We start from the raw sequence: 16,350 nt of genomic DNA on the forward strand, positions 1-16,350 counted from the left end.
AAAAACATACGGACGTCTGAATGGAGCCTTACAGGGGGGTGATCAGGGAGTCTATATGGGGTGATCACCCCCCTGTAAGGCTCCATTCAGATGTCCGTATGTGTTTTGCGGATCCGATCCGTGCATCCGTAAAAAACATACGGATGTCTGAATGGAGCATGACAGGGGGGTGATCAGGGAGTCTATATGGGGTGATCACCCCCCTGTCATTGATCACCCCCCTGTAATGCTCTATTCAGACGTCCGTATGTGTTTTGCGGATCCGATCCGTAAAAAACATATGGACGTCTGAATGGAGCCTTACAGGGGGGTGATCAGGGAGTCTATATGGGGTGATCAGGGGTTAATAAGTGACAGGGGCGGGTGTGGTGTTTGGTGCTACTTATTACTGAGCTGCCGGTGTCCTCTGGTGGTCGATCCAAGCAAAAGGGACCACCAGAGGACCAGGTAGCAGGTATATTAGATGCTGTTATCAAAACAGCGTCTAATATACCTGTTAGGGGTTAAAAAAAAATCGCATCTACAGCCTGCCAGCGAACGATCGCCGCTGGCAAGCTGGAGATCCACTTGCTTACCTTCCGATCCTGTGAACACGCGCGCGTTCACAGGAAGTCTCGCGAGATGACGCGTACATGCGTGACTCTGCCTGCAGCTGCCGCCTCCGGAACGCGATCCTGCGTTAGACGGTCCGGAGGCGGTTAAGCTGTCACCATTGCCATGTTCACTAAAGTACCTTATTTCCTGCAGTCTTCTTACTTTATTTCATTTTGTCATTTTGATAAAAAAGCTCTTTCATGATATGCTAATGAAACTCCAAGGTGCCCAGAGGGGGCGGTTTTTTCCCTCTCTGGTGCCCAGTGACGCCCCCCTGCAGTGCCAAGAACGCCTCCTGATCCTGAAATAACCTCCCATAGCCCAGGCAAACGGTTCCGCCCCCTCCCCACGTCATCTTCTACCTTCTAGAAATGCCCCGTCCTCCTTCCTGTCGGTGGTCATCTGCGCTATCATCAACCTCCTCAGGGCAACAGCCTCAAAAGTCTCACTGGGCATGCGCCGAGCCCAGTGACGTAATCTGAGCGCTGTTGCCCTGAGGTGGTTGATGATCGCGCAGGCGGTACTGCGCCTGCACAAGATTTCTGGCCGCCGACCGGAAGAAGGACGGGGCATTTCTAGAAGGTAGAAGATGACGTGGGGAGGGGGCGGAACCGTTTGCCGGGGCTGTGGGAGGTTATTTCAGGATCAGGAGGCGTTCTTGGGCTTTAAATTAAGGCGGGCTGGGCACCAGAGAGGAAAAAAACGCCCCCTCTGGGCACCTTGGAGCTTCATTAGCATATCATAAAAAGGGCTTTTTTTATCAAAATGACAAAACGAAATAAAGTAAGAAGACGACTGCAGGAAATAAGGTACTTTAGTGAACATGGCAATGGTGACAGCTTAAAATGCTAAAAGCAGGTGACAGATTCCCTTTAACATTAGAATTTTGTGAAAAGGTTCAATATTTTAGGCTCAAAGTGTCACACTCTAGTTAGCTAATTAATCCATACCCCCTGAGCAAAGGGGACCTCAAAATTGAGACTTTGGGGTTTCTTAAGCTTTAAGCCATATTGAGGATTTTGAACGTTATCGGCATCTATTTTTCCGATATTCCGATAACGTATGGGGAACACAGATCGCGCTGCTATCTTCATTGGTGGCGCAGTGCGCCCCCCCCCCCCCCCCCCCCTGGGCAGTGGCCACAGGGTCCCCTCTCCCCCCCCCCACCCCTCCTCCGATCGCAGCACCAGCAGTGTAATCCTGGGGCTCCGATCGGTTACGATGGCAGCCAGGACGCTATTGAAGCCCTGGCTGCCATGGTAAGCTCCATGCTGCTGTGTGCACAAAGCACAGAGCAGCAGGGACAGTGTGACATCCTATTCACCCTGATGGAGATCTATTAGGTTGAATAGGACAAGGGTTCTGGTCCCTAAGGGGGCTAAAAGTTAGTAAAAAAAAAAAACAATATTAAGTATAAATGAAAAAAAGATTTGCAAAAAAAATACACGTTAACAATAAACATATTCATTTTCAGCAGATTTGTGTAGGAATAGTTTTTTTTTCAAAAAATGAATATCGGTATAAATGATCGGCTCTCGGCCTGAAAGTTCACAAATTATCGGTATCGGCCCTAAAAAAATCTATATCGGTCGATCCCTAGTTACGGCCACCTCTCCTGTCGAATCCCGCTGGACCGCGCTTGCGCAGAAGACTGAAGATTTTCGCCGGGCCATGTCCTGAACGCGCACGCCACCGCGCATGTGCCATGATGACTTTTTCCTGGATAATATAGTACAGGCCAGGAATAAGTCACCATGGCACATGCGCGGCGGCGTGTGCGTTCAGGACATGGCCCGGCCGTGAGAAAATTTTCAGTCTTCTGCGCAACCGCGGCCCAGCCGAATCCAGGAAGTGAACATCGCGCTCAACGAAGGTAAGTATGAAAAGTGAAGATGGAAATACTCCTTTAAATCTATTTGGCTATAATTGTCATAGTGAACAGCCATGTTTCTCCCAGTATGTGAATTTCAGTTCAGCCACATCATAATTATGTGATATATGGCTGAAATGGGCGCCTCAATTAGTGGGGCTAGGCATTTCAGCAAAATCTGTTGATGTGAGATTTTTATTTTATTTTGGCAAAGCTATCTTTAGCAACCATGCTATGACTGCACTACCAGGACCACACTGTACCCCCTTGTATAGAAATCCCATACAATTCCTTTAAATGCAGGGTGGTTGTGGCCGGTTATAATATACACTGCCTGTCCAGAAAACATCTAAGGAGATTGCAGAAACTACTAAAATTGGGTTAAGAACTGTCCAACGCATTATTAAAAACTGGAAGGATAGTGGGGACCCATCGTATTCGAGGAAGAAATGTGGCAGGAAAAAAAATCCTGAATGATCGTGGTCGGCGATTACTTAAACGTTTGGTGAAATCAAATTGAAGAAAAACGACAGTAGATCTCAGGGCTATGTTTAATAGTGAAGGTAAGAGCATTTCCACACGCACAATGCGAAGGGAACTCAAGGGATTGGGACTGAACAGCTGTGTAGCCGTAAGAAAACCACTAATCGGTGAGGCAAACCAGAAACAAAGGCTTCAATTTGCTAGGGAGCATAAAGATTGGACTCTGGAGCAATGGAAGAAGGTCATGTGGTCTGATGAGTCAAGATTTTCCCTTTTCCAGAGTGACGGGCACATCAAGGTAAGAAGAGAGGCAGATGAAGTGATGCCCCCATCATGCCTAGTGCCTACAGTACCAGCCTGTGGGGGCAGTGCTATGATCTGGGGTTGCTGCAGTTGTTCAGGTCTAGGTTCAGCAACAGTATGTGCTCCAAGAATGAGGTCAGCGACTAGCTGAACATACTGAATGACCAGGTTATTCCATCAATGGATTTGTTCTTCCCTGATGGCACGGGCATATTCCAAGATGACAATGCCAGGATTCATTGGGCTCAAATTGTGAAAGAATGGTTCAGGGAGCATAAGACATCATTTTCACACATGGATTGGCCCCCACAGAGTCCAGACCTTAACCCCATTGAGAATCTTTGGGATGTGCTGGAGAAGGCTTTGCGCAGCAGTCAGACTCTACCATCATCAATGCAAGATCTTGGTGAAAAATTAATGCAACACTGGATGGAAATAAATCTTGTGACATTGCAGAAGCTTATCGAAACAATGCCACAGCGAATGCATGCCGTAATCAAAGCTAAAGGCGGTCCAATGAAATATTTTTGGTGGTGACTTCTTTTTTTTTTTGGACGGGCAGTGTATATTATTGTGGTAACTGATTTCCTTTGAAGGATGAGAATGGTGCTCCGCTGTTTTCATCTGCCTCATAGACATGAATGGAGTGACAGGGCACATGCTCAGGCACCTCTCCATTTACACTCCTCACTCCTGGTGGTGATCCCTATTCTAGTGATCAGTGGGGTCCCTGTCACTTATCACCTATGCTCAGCTATGTCTAGGTGATATATGTTCCTTGCCGGACAATCTTTTTAAAGATACCAGTGGGCTTTATTATTTTCCAAACCTAAGGACAAACTGCTATGACATAGTCAATCAACTATTCTAGTATTTGGGTAACGGTACATTGTATTTCCTGCAGCACAGTGTACATTTTCTACATTTCATTATATTATTATTTCTAGAACCCAGATGTTATAATTAAAAGATTGAATGAGTCTTTAAAGAAGGTCTGCATCGCTCCCTATGATCCAAAGGCACAATGCTAACACTTTTAAAGGGTTTGTCCGAGTTATATTTATTGATGACCTACCACCGATCACCTGAGGTTAGGTCATCAGTAAATATAACTCGGACAACCTCTTTAACCCTTTCCTGACATAGCGATTTTCTGTTTTTGCATTTTTGTTTTTCGCTCTGCTTTCCCAGAGCTTTCCCTATGTAATATTACATAGAATGTAGTGGGAAAAGGGAATAAAAATTCCAAATGAGGTGGAACAGCGTTCACTATGGGGTAAAACTGACTTGTGCTCTTCATTCTCCAGTTCAGTACGAATCCGGCAATACCATATATGTATAATTTTTCTTGCGTTTTAATTCTGAAAAAAAAACTTTTTCTTTTCATTGCCATGTTCTGATCTGATGAAACTTTTTTTTTTATAGTTATGTCTACGGAGATGTGTGGGGGCTCATTTTTTGCGGGACCATCTGTAGTTTTTGGCAACCCCATTTTGGGGTGTGTATGACTTTTTGATCACTTTTTTTTTTATTCAATTTTTTGGGGAGATAGTGATAAAAAAAAATGCGAATCAGCAATTTTTTTTTCTTACCCATTATATTTTAATAGTACAGGCGTTTTCGCACACGGCGATGCCCATGATGTTATTGTTTTGAATTGTTTATTTTGATTTTATTCTTCAAAACTTTTTTACTTTTTGTTAGGCCCCAGGTGGACCGCAACTTGCAATTATCAGATTGCAACTTATACAGAATAATGGAAATTGCTTCATTATTCTGAATAGAAATCGCTATATCACAGTTCAGTGCTGCCACCTAGTGGCCTGAACTGGGATATACTAATAATGAGCCTGGAAGCCTAGTACAGGCTCTGGCTCATTATTAGATCTCTGCTGGGGAAAAGTACACCTGAACCAGAAGCGCACTCTTCCGGTTTTTCGCACACTAAGATACTGTGGTCAGATTTGACCACGGCATCTGAGTGGTTAAATGCCCACGGTTGACATTACCGCCGATTGTGAACATTAGCCGCAGGTGCCTTCTATATGAAACAGCAGGCATCTGGCAACTATGGCTCTCACTCTGGGATGGGCACCCTCTTTACACCGGCGGATGCCAGAAAGGGATTAATAATAACTGCACATGAGTGCAGATTTCAAAACAGAAATTTAGTGCAAATTTCTATGCTTTTCCGCACCAAAATCCACATGTGTTACTTGCAGTTTTAGGTGCAAATTTGATGCAGATTTTCCACATGTCTCACCCCTGCATTGCAAAGGGTAAGATCCGCACAAACAAATGACATGCTGCGGATTTCCACACGGGGAAAAATAAATAAAAGTGTACATGAGATTTGTCTAATCTCATACACTTTGCTGGTACTGTATTAAGCTGCAGTTTTACTGCACGAAAACCTGCAAGTGCAGGTAGCCTAAAGGCTATGGACACCTTTTGTAGAGGCTTTTTAATTGCAGCTTGTATGTATTATGTATTCTCTTAGGCCCCTTTCACACGGGCGAGTTTTCCGCGCGGGTTGAACGCATTGCACCCGCACTGAATCCGGACCCATTCATTTTTATGGGGCTGTGCACATGAGCGGTGATTTTCACGCATCACTTGTGCATTGCGTGAAAATCGCAGCATGCTCTATTTTGTGCGTTTTTTACGCAACGCAGGCCCCATAGAAGTGAATGGGTCTGCGTGAAAATCGCAAGCAAGTGCGGATGAGGTGAGATTTTCACGCACGGTTGCTAGGAGACGATCGGGATGGGGGGGACCCGATCTTTATTATTTTCCCTTATAACATGGTTATAAGGGAAAATAATAGCATTCTGAATACAGAATGCATAGTACAATAGGGCTGGAGGGGTTAAAAAATTTTTTTTTTAAGTTTAACTCACCTTAATCCACTTGTTCGCCCAGCCGGCATCTCTTCTGTCTTGTTGTGTGAGGAATAGGACCTTTGATGACGTCACTGCGGTCATCACATGGTCAGTCACATGATCCATCACCATGGATTCAGAATGCTATTATTTTCCCTTATAACCATGTTATAAGGTAAAATAATACAATCTACACAACCTTAAACCCAAACCTGAACTTCTGTGAAGAAGTTCGGGTCTGGGTACCACATTCAGTTTTTTAACACGCGCGTGCAAAACGCATTGCACCCGCGCGATAAAAACTGAACAACGGAACGCAATTGCAGTCAAAATTGACTGCAATTGGGTACCTACTCGCGCGGGTTTGCCGCAATGCATCGGGACGCATCCGGTCCTTATCCGGACACGCTTGTGTGAAAGAGGCCTTACATTGCAGTTTGCTCAGTCCCATTCGGTGTGAAATCCTTCGGACAAGCTCTCTGCCTCGTCTCCTGAACACTCAAAGTTTTATATCCTTTTGATTCAAGTTTATTTTATTTAGTTGTAAAGACATCAGAATAGATTTTCATTAAATAGAGCAAAGGCAGAGGCTGCCGAGCCGTCAGTGAGCTTGTAGGAAGAATTGTACACTGAATAGGACTGAGCAGCCTGCAGTGTATGAGAATACATGCAGGCTGCACAAGACAAACGGAGCAAAATCATAAAGACCAACTGCAAATATGATGTTATCCTGTAATACAGCCAAGGCAATAAAAATCTCTCTCCAAAGGTGTTCATAGCCTTTAGGAGATTGTGTAACCAAGACACACCTCTAAGTTAGGGCCAGGGTTTGAAGGACAGCAGATGTTGTCAATGTGGTTGTGTGATCCCGCCCAACCATAAACTACACAGAAATTAACCAGATTGTGTACAACCCGGCAGTAGCACCAACTAATACAGCAGAAATGTCAGCAGTTTTCCCATTCAGCTGAGGGTAAGTACAAGTAATACACAGTATCGCCTCCATGTTTTATGTACAGTAAAGCTAGAGCAGCTTTTTAAATTCCTAATCCCTTATTCACAAGATAGGAGATAAGTTTCTGATCAGCAGGGGTGTTACGAATGGGCCCCTGCTGATCATTCAAATAGTCCCCCGATTGAATGGAGCGTCAGACATATGGGGATGCCGGAGATGGCAAAGTACAAGCATTTAGCAATCTCTGGCAGTCCCATAGGGTTAAATGGAGCGGTAGATGTGTGTGTGTGTGTACCGCTTCAGTTAAACAGGGGAACACAAAATGGGGGTCACAGCAGTCGGACCCCTGCCGATCAGACACTTATCCCCTATCTTTCGTTCAAGGGACAATGCCAGTTTTTGCCAGGGAAATCCCGCGCAGCCGCAGTATCGCTGACTGCCTGCGCCTGTACTATACTCCGGCTCCTGAGGCAATAGCGCTCTGATTACGTCACTGGGCTCGGCGCATGCCCAGTGACTCTATTGAGCCTGTTGCCCTCACGAGCCGGAGTATCGTACAGGCGCAGGCAGTCAGCGATACTGCGGCTGTGCGGGATTTCGGAGGGTAAGAAAGGAGGACGCAAGGATCGTGGGGTGAATAAATTACATGACGAAGCGGAGGGGGCGGCGCCGTTCGGCAAGGTTGTGGGAGTAAATTTATTTCTTAGGAGGCGTGCTGGGCTGGGCTGGGCACTGCAGGGGGGCATTACTGGGCACTAGAGGAGAGGACTAACGCCCCTCTGGGCACCTTGAAGCTTAATTAGCATATCAGAAAAATCGCTTTTTGATCTAAATGAAAACTTGAATAAAAGAAAGAAGACCCTTGCTGGAATGAAGGTACTTTATTGCACATTGCTATGTTAACAGTTTTATATGCTCAAAATAGGTGACAGATTCCCTTTAAGTTCATGTGTTTTTACAGCAATTTTTTGTGGCCACACATTTTGGACAGACATTTTTTCTTAAAGGTTTTTTTTTCCTATAGTAAAGTCTATAGGAATATGTCTGAAAACTCCTCAGCCCGCTACAAAACTAAATAAAAATGCACTGTTTGTAGCGCATTTCATCACTCTCTGCCAGCTATTAGCAAGCATCTGGCCGCAGCAGTTTTTACCACAAATCACGGCAAAACTTTGCACCTTTTTTCTAAAAGCATCGTGTGAAACCACTTTTATACAATAAAGAGAAGCCATTGCCAGTGTTTACATATGCCATATGGATTTAAACAACTGTAGAAAAGATTTCCTGATTCATCTTTGTAATTAGTATGCAGGACCTCTAGAGGGCAGTATACACACTGTACTTTATGGACATTCAGGCGGTTGACAGCAGATATACTCAGTATTTCTAATGCCAATTAAATGATAATACTAGATCAGTGATGGTGAACCTTTTTGAGACCGAATGCCCAACCTGCAACCCAAAAACGTATTTATCGTAAAGTGCCAACACGGCAATTTACCCTGAATACCAATATAGTATATCTTTCATTTACTTTATCATTTAGCTATAACAGCCTGCCTACATTCAATGCGCTGCCTGTGCCGTCATAGTGCGCCCTGCCCTGATGAATGGCAGGAAAAGTCTAAGGCATATTGGTACACCATAGACTTTTTCCAGGCTGCGGATGCCCACAGAGAGGGCTCTGAGTGCCACCGTTTCGCCACCACTGCACTAGATGATTATTAAAAATTCTAAAATTTCAACATTTTGGTATGACTGAGTTTGGGGACAAGTTACACCTCATACTTTAGTGGCATATTGCTAGAATATGCTGCCAATGTCAGATAGGTGCGGGTCTCACCTCTCTGACCTGCTCCTATCTCCAGAACAGACCTCCGAAGTGAAGGAGAGCACATCGTATGTGCCTACGCGCGGTTTATTCACATGGGAGTTCCGAAAGTAGCGCTATTCTAGGAAGTCGTACAGAAGTGAAGGAAAGCGTGCACCACACGTATGGGCATTCACCACTATAGGACTGCCGGAAACAGCCAAGCATTATTTTTGGAAATCCCATAGGAGGGTTGCTGTGCTTTCCTTTACTTTGGGAAGCCCATTCTGGAGAAAGATAAGAGTGGGTCCCGCCTCTGGGACCCGTTCCTAATATTGGTGGCATATACTAATGTCTGAGTTGTACTTTATTATTCAATAACCAGTAAGGCCCCTTGCAGACGAGCGTGTCCGGATGCGTTGCGGATGCGTTCAGTGAAAACTGAACTGCGATTTCGCTAAAAAAAAAAACCATTCAGTGTTTGCGATCGCGTTCAGTTTTTATCGTGCAGGTGCAATGCGATTTTCTGCGTTTTGCACGCGCGTGATAAAAAAACTGAATGTTTACAAACAACATCTCTTAGCAACCATCCGTGAAAATCGCACTTGTTTGCGGATGTGATGCGTTTTTTAGCCCTATTCACTTCTATGGGGCCATCGTTGCGTGAAAATCGCAGCATAGAGAACATGCTGCGATTTTCACGCAACGCAAAAGTGATGCCTAAGTGGGGGGGGGGGGGGTTCGCAGGTAAACTGCACCAATATGGGTATAGTCACACACATTAGATTTGTTGTATACATTTTTGCCAGTGAAAATCAGTTGGGATTGTTTCGACAGCAAGCACTTCTACTAGCGTCATTCAAATTTCTGCAACGGTCTGCCATGTGTGAATATAATGACAATGGTTGGAGTTCTGCATCGCCTGCTTCACACAGTAATAGAGAAAAATCTCACTACCTTTTAGCCACTGCTAGCAGTATAAATCCATATGCATTAGCAGTCAGTGGGGTGTCATGATTGCAGGGTGGATGAGGAAGCCCCATGTAGATTTTGGTCTGGGTCTGGATAATTTTGAGGTTTAGTCTAGGATCTATTTATTAATAGGTCTGGTCTGAGGTCTGCATTTATTTGGGTGTCCGGAGAGTGCATTTATTTTGGGGCTTTTAGATCAGAATTTATTTGTATTACTATAGAGGGTGGTGATGCCCTGCAGAAGTGAGGTACCAAAGATGTCATCATATGTCAGGAGAAGTCGTCATAGCAGTCTGGGCTAAATGGAGAAGAAAAAGAGAGACTATGGCAGTTTTACTAATACTGTTTAATTTTTAGACCGTGTAAGCTTAGTAGGAGATTTATCAAGACTGGCATATCTAACTGCTTAGAGGTGGCGAGAGTTCACGGCGGGTTATTATCTGAAATAAAGTTCATTCTTTCACAATACTCGAGTTGCATCCACATAAGCAGACATCGGCTCATGCAGATGGATCCTTTAAATTGTGTGCTGCCATGCTGTAGGAAGACGCCAATAATAAACGTGCCTGGGTTTGTTGGGTCCCGCTTTGCTATACATCCTCCATAGGGATCAATTGAAGCCTTAAAGGGAACCTGCCACCATGACAATGCAGTGCAATCTCCTGGTAGTATGTTATCTAGCAGAAGGATCTGACTCGTACATGGTTCTATAGGAGTAGATTTAGTATGACTTACAATTTATTAATTTAAATAGGACCTGTCACCTTTCCTGACTTGCATTCCCCATGTAATACCATTTCTGGAGCATCTATTCTTACGACTGTATGTTGTGCCATTCCTGTATTATTCCTGCTAGAAGTTTGTAAATAAATTGCTAGCAGTCTGCAGTAAGGGTACTGTTGGGTGTTACCAGTAGTGGGTGTGTCTGACTGTCAAATCAGTGCTGCAGGTGTCAGACTGTGCAGGGACACCCCACCCCCTAACTAGTAACACCCATCTGTTCTTTTACTGCAAGCTGTTGGCAATTTGATCATAACTTCTAGTAGAAATAACAGAGGAATGGCCCAACATAGAATCATAAGAATAGTTATGTCATGGGAAATGCAAGTAGTTGTCTGTTTTTTCTGTTCCAAGGAGCCATGCGAGCAGTCCTATTAGTGACTGACAGTTAACTCTGCATGAGCAAGCATACAAGAATGGCTGTCAATCATGACTCCTAAGTATAGAAAGTGCAGAGGTTTAAATGAATAAAGAACATGTTTTACTGAATCTTTTCCCAGAAATCAGTCCCATATAACAATCTGCTCAGCTCCTCCTGCTCTACAGCATTCTGCATGCAGATTGCACTGCATTATCATGTTAAACGGTTCCCTTTAATCTACTTGAATGAAACTCAACAATGGAGATCTAATGGTACTTTCACACTTGCGGCAGAGGATTCCAGCAGGCAGTTCAGTATCCGGAACTGGCAATCCGGACGCATTTGTGGATCCGTCTCACAAATGCATTGGAATACCGGATCTGTCTTCGGACCCGGTATTAATTTTTTTAGCATTTTTAAAGGTCAGCGCATGCGCAGACCGGAAAGCCTGATCAGTTTTGCCGGAACACTTAATGCCGGATCCGGCAAGTGATCAGTATTTTTGGCCGGAGAGAAAACTGCAGCATGCTGCGGTATTTTATCCATCCAAAAAACGTAAGAGGGACTGAACTGATGCATCCTGAACGGAATGCTCTCCATTCAGAATGCATTAGGATTAGGCTACTTTCACACCTGCGTTCGGGTGTCCGCTCGTGAGCTCCGTTTGAAGGGGCTCACAAGCGGCCCCGAACGCAGCCGTCCAGCTCTAATGCATTCTGAGTGGACGCGGATCCGCTCAGAATGCATCAGTCTGCCAGCGTTCAGCCTCCGCTCAGCGAGCGGACACCTGAACGCTGCTTGCAGCGTTCGGGTGTCCGCCTGGCCGTGCGGAGGCAAGAGGATCTGTCCAGACTTACAATGTAAGTCAATGGGGACGGATCCGTTTGAAGATGGCACTATATGGCTCAATCTTCAAACGGATCCGCCCCCATTGACTTACAATGCAAAGTCTGAACGGATCCTCTCAGGCTACTTTCACACTTAGAAATTTTTCTAAGTTATAATGCAGACGGATCCGTTCTGAACGGATGCAAACGTCTGCATTATAGGAGCGGATCCGTCTGATGAAACATCAGACAGACCCGCTCCGAACGCTAGTGTGAAAGTAGCCTAAAACTGATCAGTTTTTTCCGGTATTGAGCCCCTAGGACGGAACTTAATACCGGAAAACTTTAACGCAAGTGTGAAAGTACCCTAAGATGTTCATGGACGGAATAAGGATTTTGAGTTTCAATTTTAGAGCTATTGTTTAGTTAGGAAGAAGACTTCTCCAATGACTACCTTATTACCTTTGTCAGTTCTTCAGAGACATAGATGAAGTTCCTGAAATTTGCTTCTTTTGACTTAAAGAGGTTATCCCATGATTAATGTAAAAAATGAAAATCAAACAGTACATGACAATCTCTAATAAAGCTAGAACCTGCTCTGTACCTCACATGGATCCAGAGATCTCCCCATTCATTGCTCTGTTAGATTCTTGTCAAGCTGGCAGCTCAAGGGCATGTCCTTTTGTTTGATGAAAATAAGATCCATGCTATGTATGTATACCCCTATTAGATGTACAGCGCTTTGGAATTAAAGGGAAGCTGTCAGCAGATTTGTACCTATGGCACTAGCTGACCTGTTACATGTGCGCTTGGCAGCTGAAGACATCTGTGTTGGTCCCATGTTCATATGTGCCCGCATTACTGAGAAAAATTATGTTTTATTATATGCAAATGAGCCTCTAGGAGCAATGGGGGCGTCACCATTACACCTAGAGGCTCAGCTCTCTCTGCAACTGCGACACCCTCTGCACTTTGATTGACAGCCCAGGCAGTGAAAACGTGATCTCACTTCAATGCAGAGAAAGCGGAGCCTCTAGGTGTAACGGCAACGCCCCAATTGCTCCTAGAGATTCATTTGCATATATTAAAACTTCATTTTTTTCATAAATGCGGGCACATATGAACATGGGACCGACACAGATGCCTTCAGCTGCCAAGTGCACATGTAACAGGTCAGCCAGTGTCATAGGTACAAATCTGCAGACAGATGCCCCTTAAAGGGAACCTGTCACCATGAAAATGCTATATGTTATCTAGCAGGAGGAGCTGAGCAAATTGAAGCATAGATCTATAGGAAATGATTCAGTATGACAATTTATTCATTTAAATCTCTGTGCTTAGGCGTCATGTGAGCGGTCCTGCTAGTGACTGAGCAGGCATACTGATAAGACTGTCATTGACCGTCACCGCACACATGGCTCCTGAGCATAGAAATCGCAGCAATTTAAATGAATAAATGTTTCCCACAAATTAATCTCATATATCATTCTGCTGTTTGAAAAATGTATAATATGTTTTGTGATACAACCCCTTTAAGTAGGGTTGGGTATGATACTGAAAATAGGATCCATACTATGTATGCTCATCCCCTATTAGAGGTACTGCGCCTTGGAATTAATGGCGGTGTTCTGTATTGAGTAATGTAGGCAGATTACAGTTCTTCACTTGATCTATGTTCTACAACGAGAACCTCCAGGTTTTATTGATGCTGCAACTTGGATCAATATGTCATTTTTGGTTTGAGAGGCATTACAATTTCATACAAAATGAATATCTAACTCCCAGGTCATCCACCATAAATTAAGCAAGCCATGTGAAATCATATTGCAGTGTTCTGCATTATCTATCTTGCTCGCACCACCCTGCAATATTATTCTTAGGAAACAATGCTGAGGTCATTTCCAATCCCTTTATTATAAAGTACATGGTTCTTCAGCTAGAACATTGTGATTACAGCGATATGTAGCATTACTCATGTAACACCAACAACAATGAAACAATGCAGTCCCATACGAGGTACGAGTTATCTAAGTGTCTACTTTGATCTGTCTAAGGACATAGAATAAGTTCACACTGGCGTCGCTTTGAGAAAACCAGTTTTGTAGGCAGAGCCTCCTTCCCTGTCTACGAACACCTCCTATTTCTATGCCAATGAATTCTAGAATGGACAGCCTTTTTCCAGATATGTTTGTTACCCACCCATTCCACTTAGTTGTTTTTTTTCTCCTCAAAGTCTTTACAAGAGTCAAGTATCAACAGATGCTGCAGCTATTGGTCTTATTCATCGGAGGTTTGCTGTTTAGCTCATTAGGGATTGTCTCTCTCCTCTTTCGCAAAGCAGGACTTAGTCGACTGGGAAGGTTGACCTCTCTCAACAATTCTCTGAATACCTCAGTCACATTCAAGTTCTCCTTTGCTGAGGTCTCCAATATACGACAGTTCCACTCCAGCTCCACTGTAGTCATAGCATCATCACAAAAAACCTTCTGGGCATCGACGTTGTCCTTTTTGTTGCCAACTACCACCATAGGTGGACATTTCTCCTCCTTTATGTCCAGGATCTCTTCTCGTAACCTTCTCAAAATCTCAAAAGAGTCTGGGTTGTCCACCGAGTAAACTAGAGCAAAAGCATCTCCACTCCTCATACTTAGTTTTCTCATAGCTGGAAATTCATAGCTGCCGGTGGTGTCCAAGATTTCAATCTTCACTTGCTCCCCATCCGTGGTTTCATACTCTGTGCTGTGTAACTCTTCCACCGTCCTCTTGTGTTTGGGTTCAAAGGTGTCCTGCAGAAAGCGATGGATGAGTGAGGTCTTCCCCACACCTGCTGCTCCTAGGAACACCAGCCTGATATGATTCTTCTCCTTGACAGATAGTGACATATCTGCTCTGCACTGTGAATAGGTGGTTAACAGCAACCTGATGTCCTGCTCCTTAGATCAGTGTGCTCAGATTCCCCGCACCTCTCACTATTTATTCATATTTTTATGAGGTAGCTGTGCCTTTATCCAATCAGAGGCCGCTGCCTGCACCCGGATAGTAGGGGAGGGGGACCTGTCACTGTGTTGTGCTTCTAGCATTTGTGTTTGAGATGCTGGTGTTAACCTTTTCACTACCACCACGGAGTTCATCATGTTCCTCTGTTTGATGTTACTTAAATGCCAGGCATTTTAGGACGTGAGGCCACTTGGTTTGATGTACTGAAATATCTGACGTCCACATTGCTGTCAGATTACTACAGGGTTGTTTCCTTATAGAAGAATTTGTATGTCAGCTTTGTTCATGTAATTTCCTGCTCTAAATATAATGTCATGTTAGCATTTCTACGTCTGACCGCTTTCCTTGCTTCTAGAGAAACCAGTAGAGTTTGCACTCGAATGAAAGACTAAAAAAATACAAATAGTTCTTCAGAGTTGCTTATGTCCATAGATTATATTCAGATACACATACTGTTGGGTATGCAATGGTATTTATTCATACCGTTGTGCCACTGGGCAGTACTCCGCTATGACATTTGAATGCAGCATGCATATGGTGCAGCCACTGAGCTGGAACAGGTTTCCGTGTCCCATGTCTCACTTGTGCGGATAATGGCCCATTTTGGACAATGCTTCCAAGTTTGTGGAGTCAGTTTGGGGAAGGCCCTTTTTTTTGTTGGAGCATGACTGTGCCCCAGTGCACAAAGAAAGGCATAGTTGGTTTAGTTAACTTGTCTGGCCTGCACAGAGCCCCAACTTCTACCGCATCAAACACCTTTGGGGTGAACTAGAACAGACACTGCGAGCCAAGCTCTCTCCTCCATCATCAGGGTATGACCTCAAAAATGCTCTTCTGGATAAAGGGGTAAAAATAACCACAGGCACATTCCAAGAGCTTGTAGAAAGTCTTCCCAGAAGAGCAAAGGGGTCACCAACACTATATTGATGTCTATGGATTTAGAAAGAGATGTCATGAAAGCTCCTGTATGTGTTAGGCCTCATACACACGACCGTTGTTCGGGTCCCATTCACTTCAATGGGGCCACAAAAGATGTGGACAGCACTCCGTGTGCTGTCCGCATCCGTGGCTCCGTTCTGTGGCCCCGCTAAAAAAAATATAACATGTCCTATTCTTGTCTGCGCTTTGCGGACAAGAATAGGCATTTATATTGCCGGCGCCAATTCCGTTCCGCAAATTGCGGAAGACAACACGGGCGGCTTCCGTTTTTTGCGGATCCGCGGTTTGCAGACGGCAAAAAATGCACGGCCGTGTGCATGAGGCCTTATGTGTATGATCGCTGGACCCTGGCTGATCGCTAGAATGATCCTCCTCATTGCATGCCCACAGTAAATAGGAGTTTAAGTTCTTGACTGTTTCTGTCAGCCCCATAGATGATGCATGTATGACCATTGCTCCATTCAGACTCCTCAATGTGGTGGTGGTTCATGACTCCTGTTCTAGTGAGCAATGGGTCCCCCAGTAACCATGTATTTATCATCTAAGCTTTGCCTGGAATAACTTCTATAAAATATGG

At 44.4% G+C, this 16,350-nt stretch overlaps 1 protein-coding gene across 1 annotated transcript; it reads right to left on the bottom strand.

Moving 5' to 3' along the window:
* Positions 1-13,933: 13,933 nt before the first annotated feature.
* On the bottom strand, positions 13,934-14,719 carry LOC121004826 (ras-related protein Rap-1b-like). The gene has a single exon (XM_040437194.1). The coding sequence runs from the start codon at positions 14,717-14,719 to the stop codon at positions 14,090-14,092; it is 630 nt and encodes a 209-aa protein (XP_040293128.1). The 3' UTR covers positions 13,934-14,089.
* Between the last annotated feature and the right edge of the window lie 1,631 nt (positions 14,720-16,350).

The sequence above is a fragment of the Bufo bufo genome, chromosome 6, assembly GCF_905171765.1.
Source record: "Bufo bufo chromosome 6, aBufBuf1.1, whole genome shotgun sequence".
NCBI lineage: Eukaryota > Metazoa > Chordata > Amphibia > Anura > Bufonidae > Bufo > Bufo bufo.

Excerpts from the sequence above, each read along its gene's own strand:
- LOC121004826 (XM_040437194.1), bottom strand. The coding sequence starts at position 14,719 with ATGTCACTATCTGTCAAGGAGAAGAATCATATCAGGCTGGTGTTCCTA.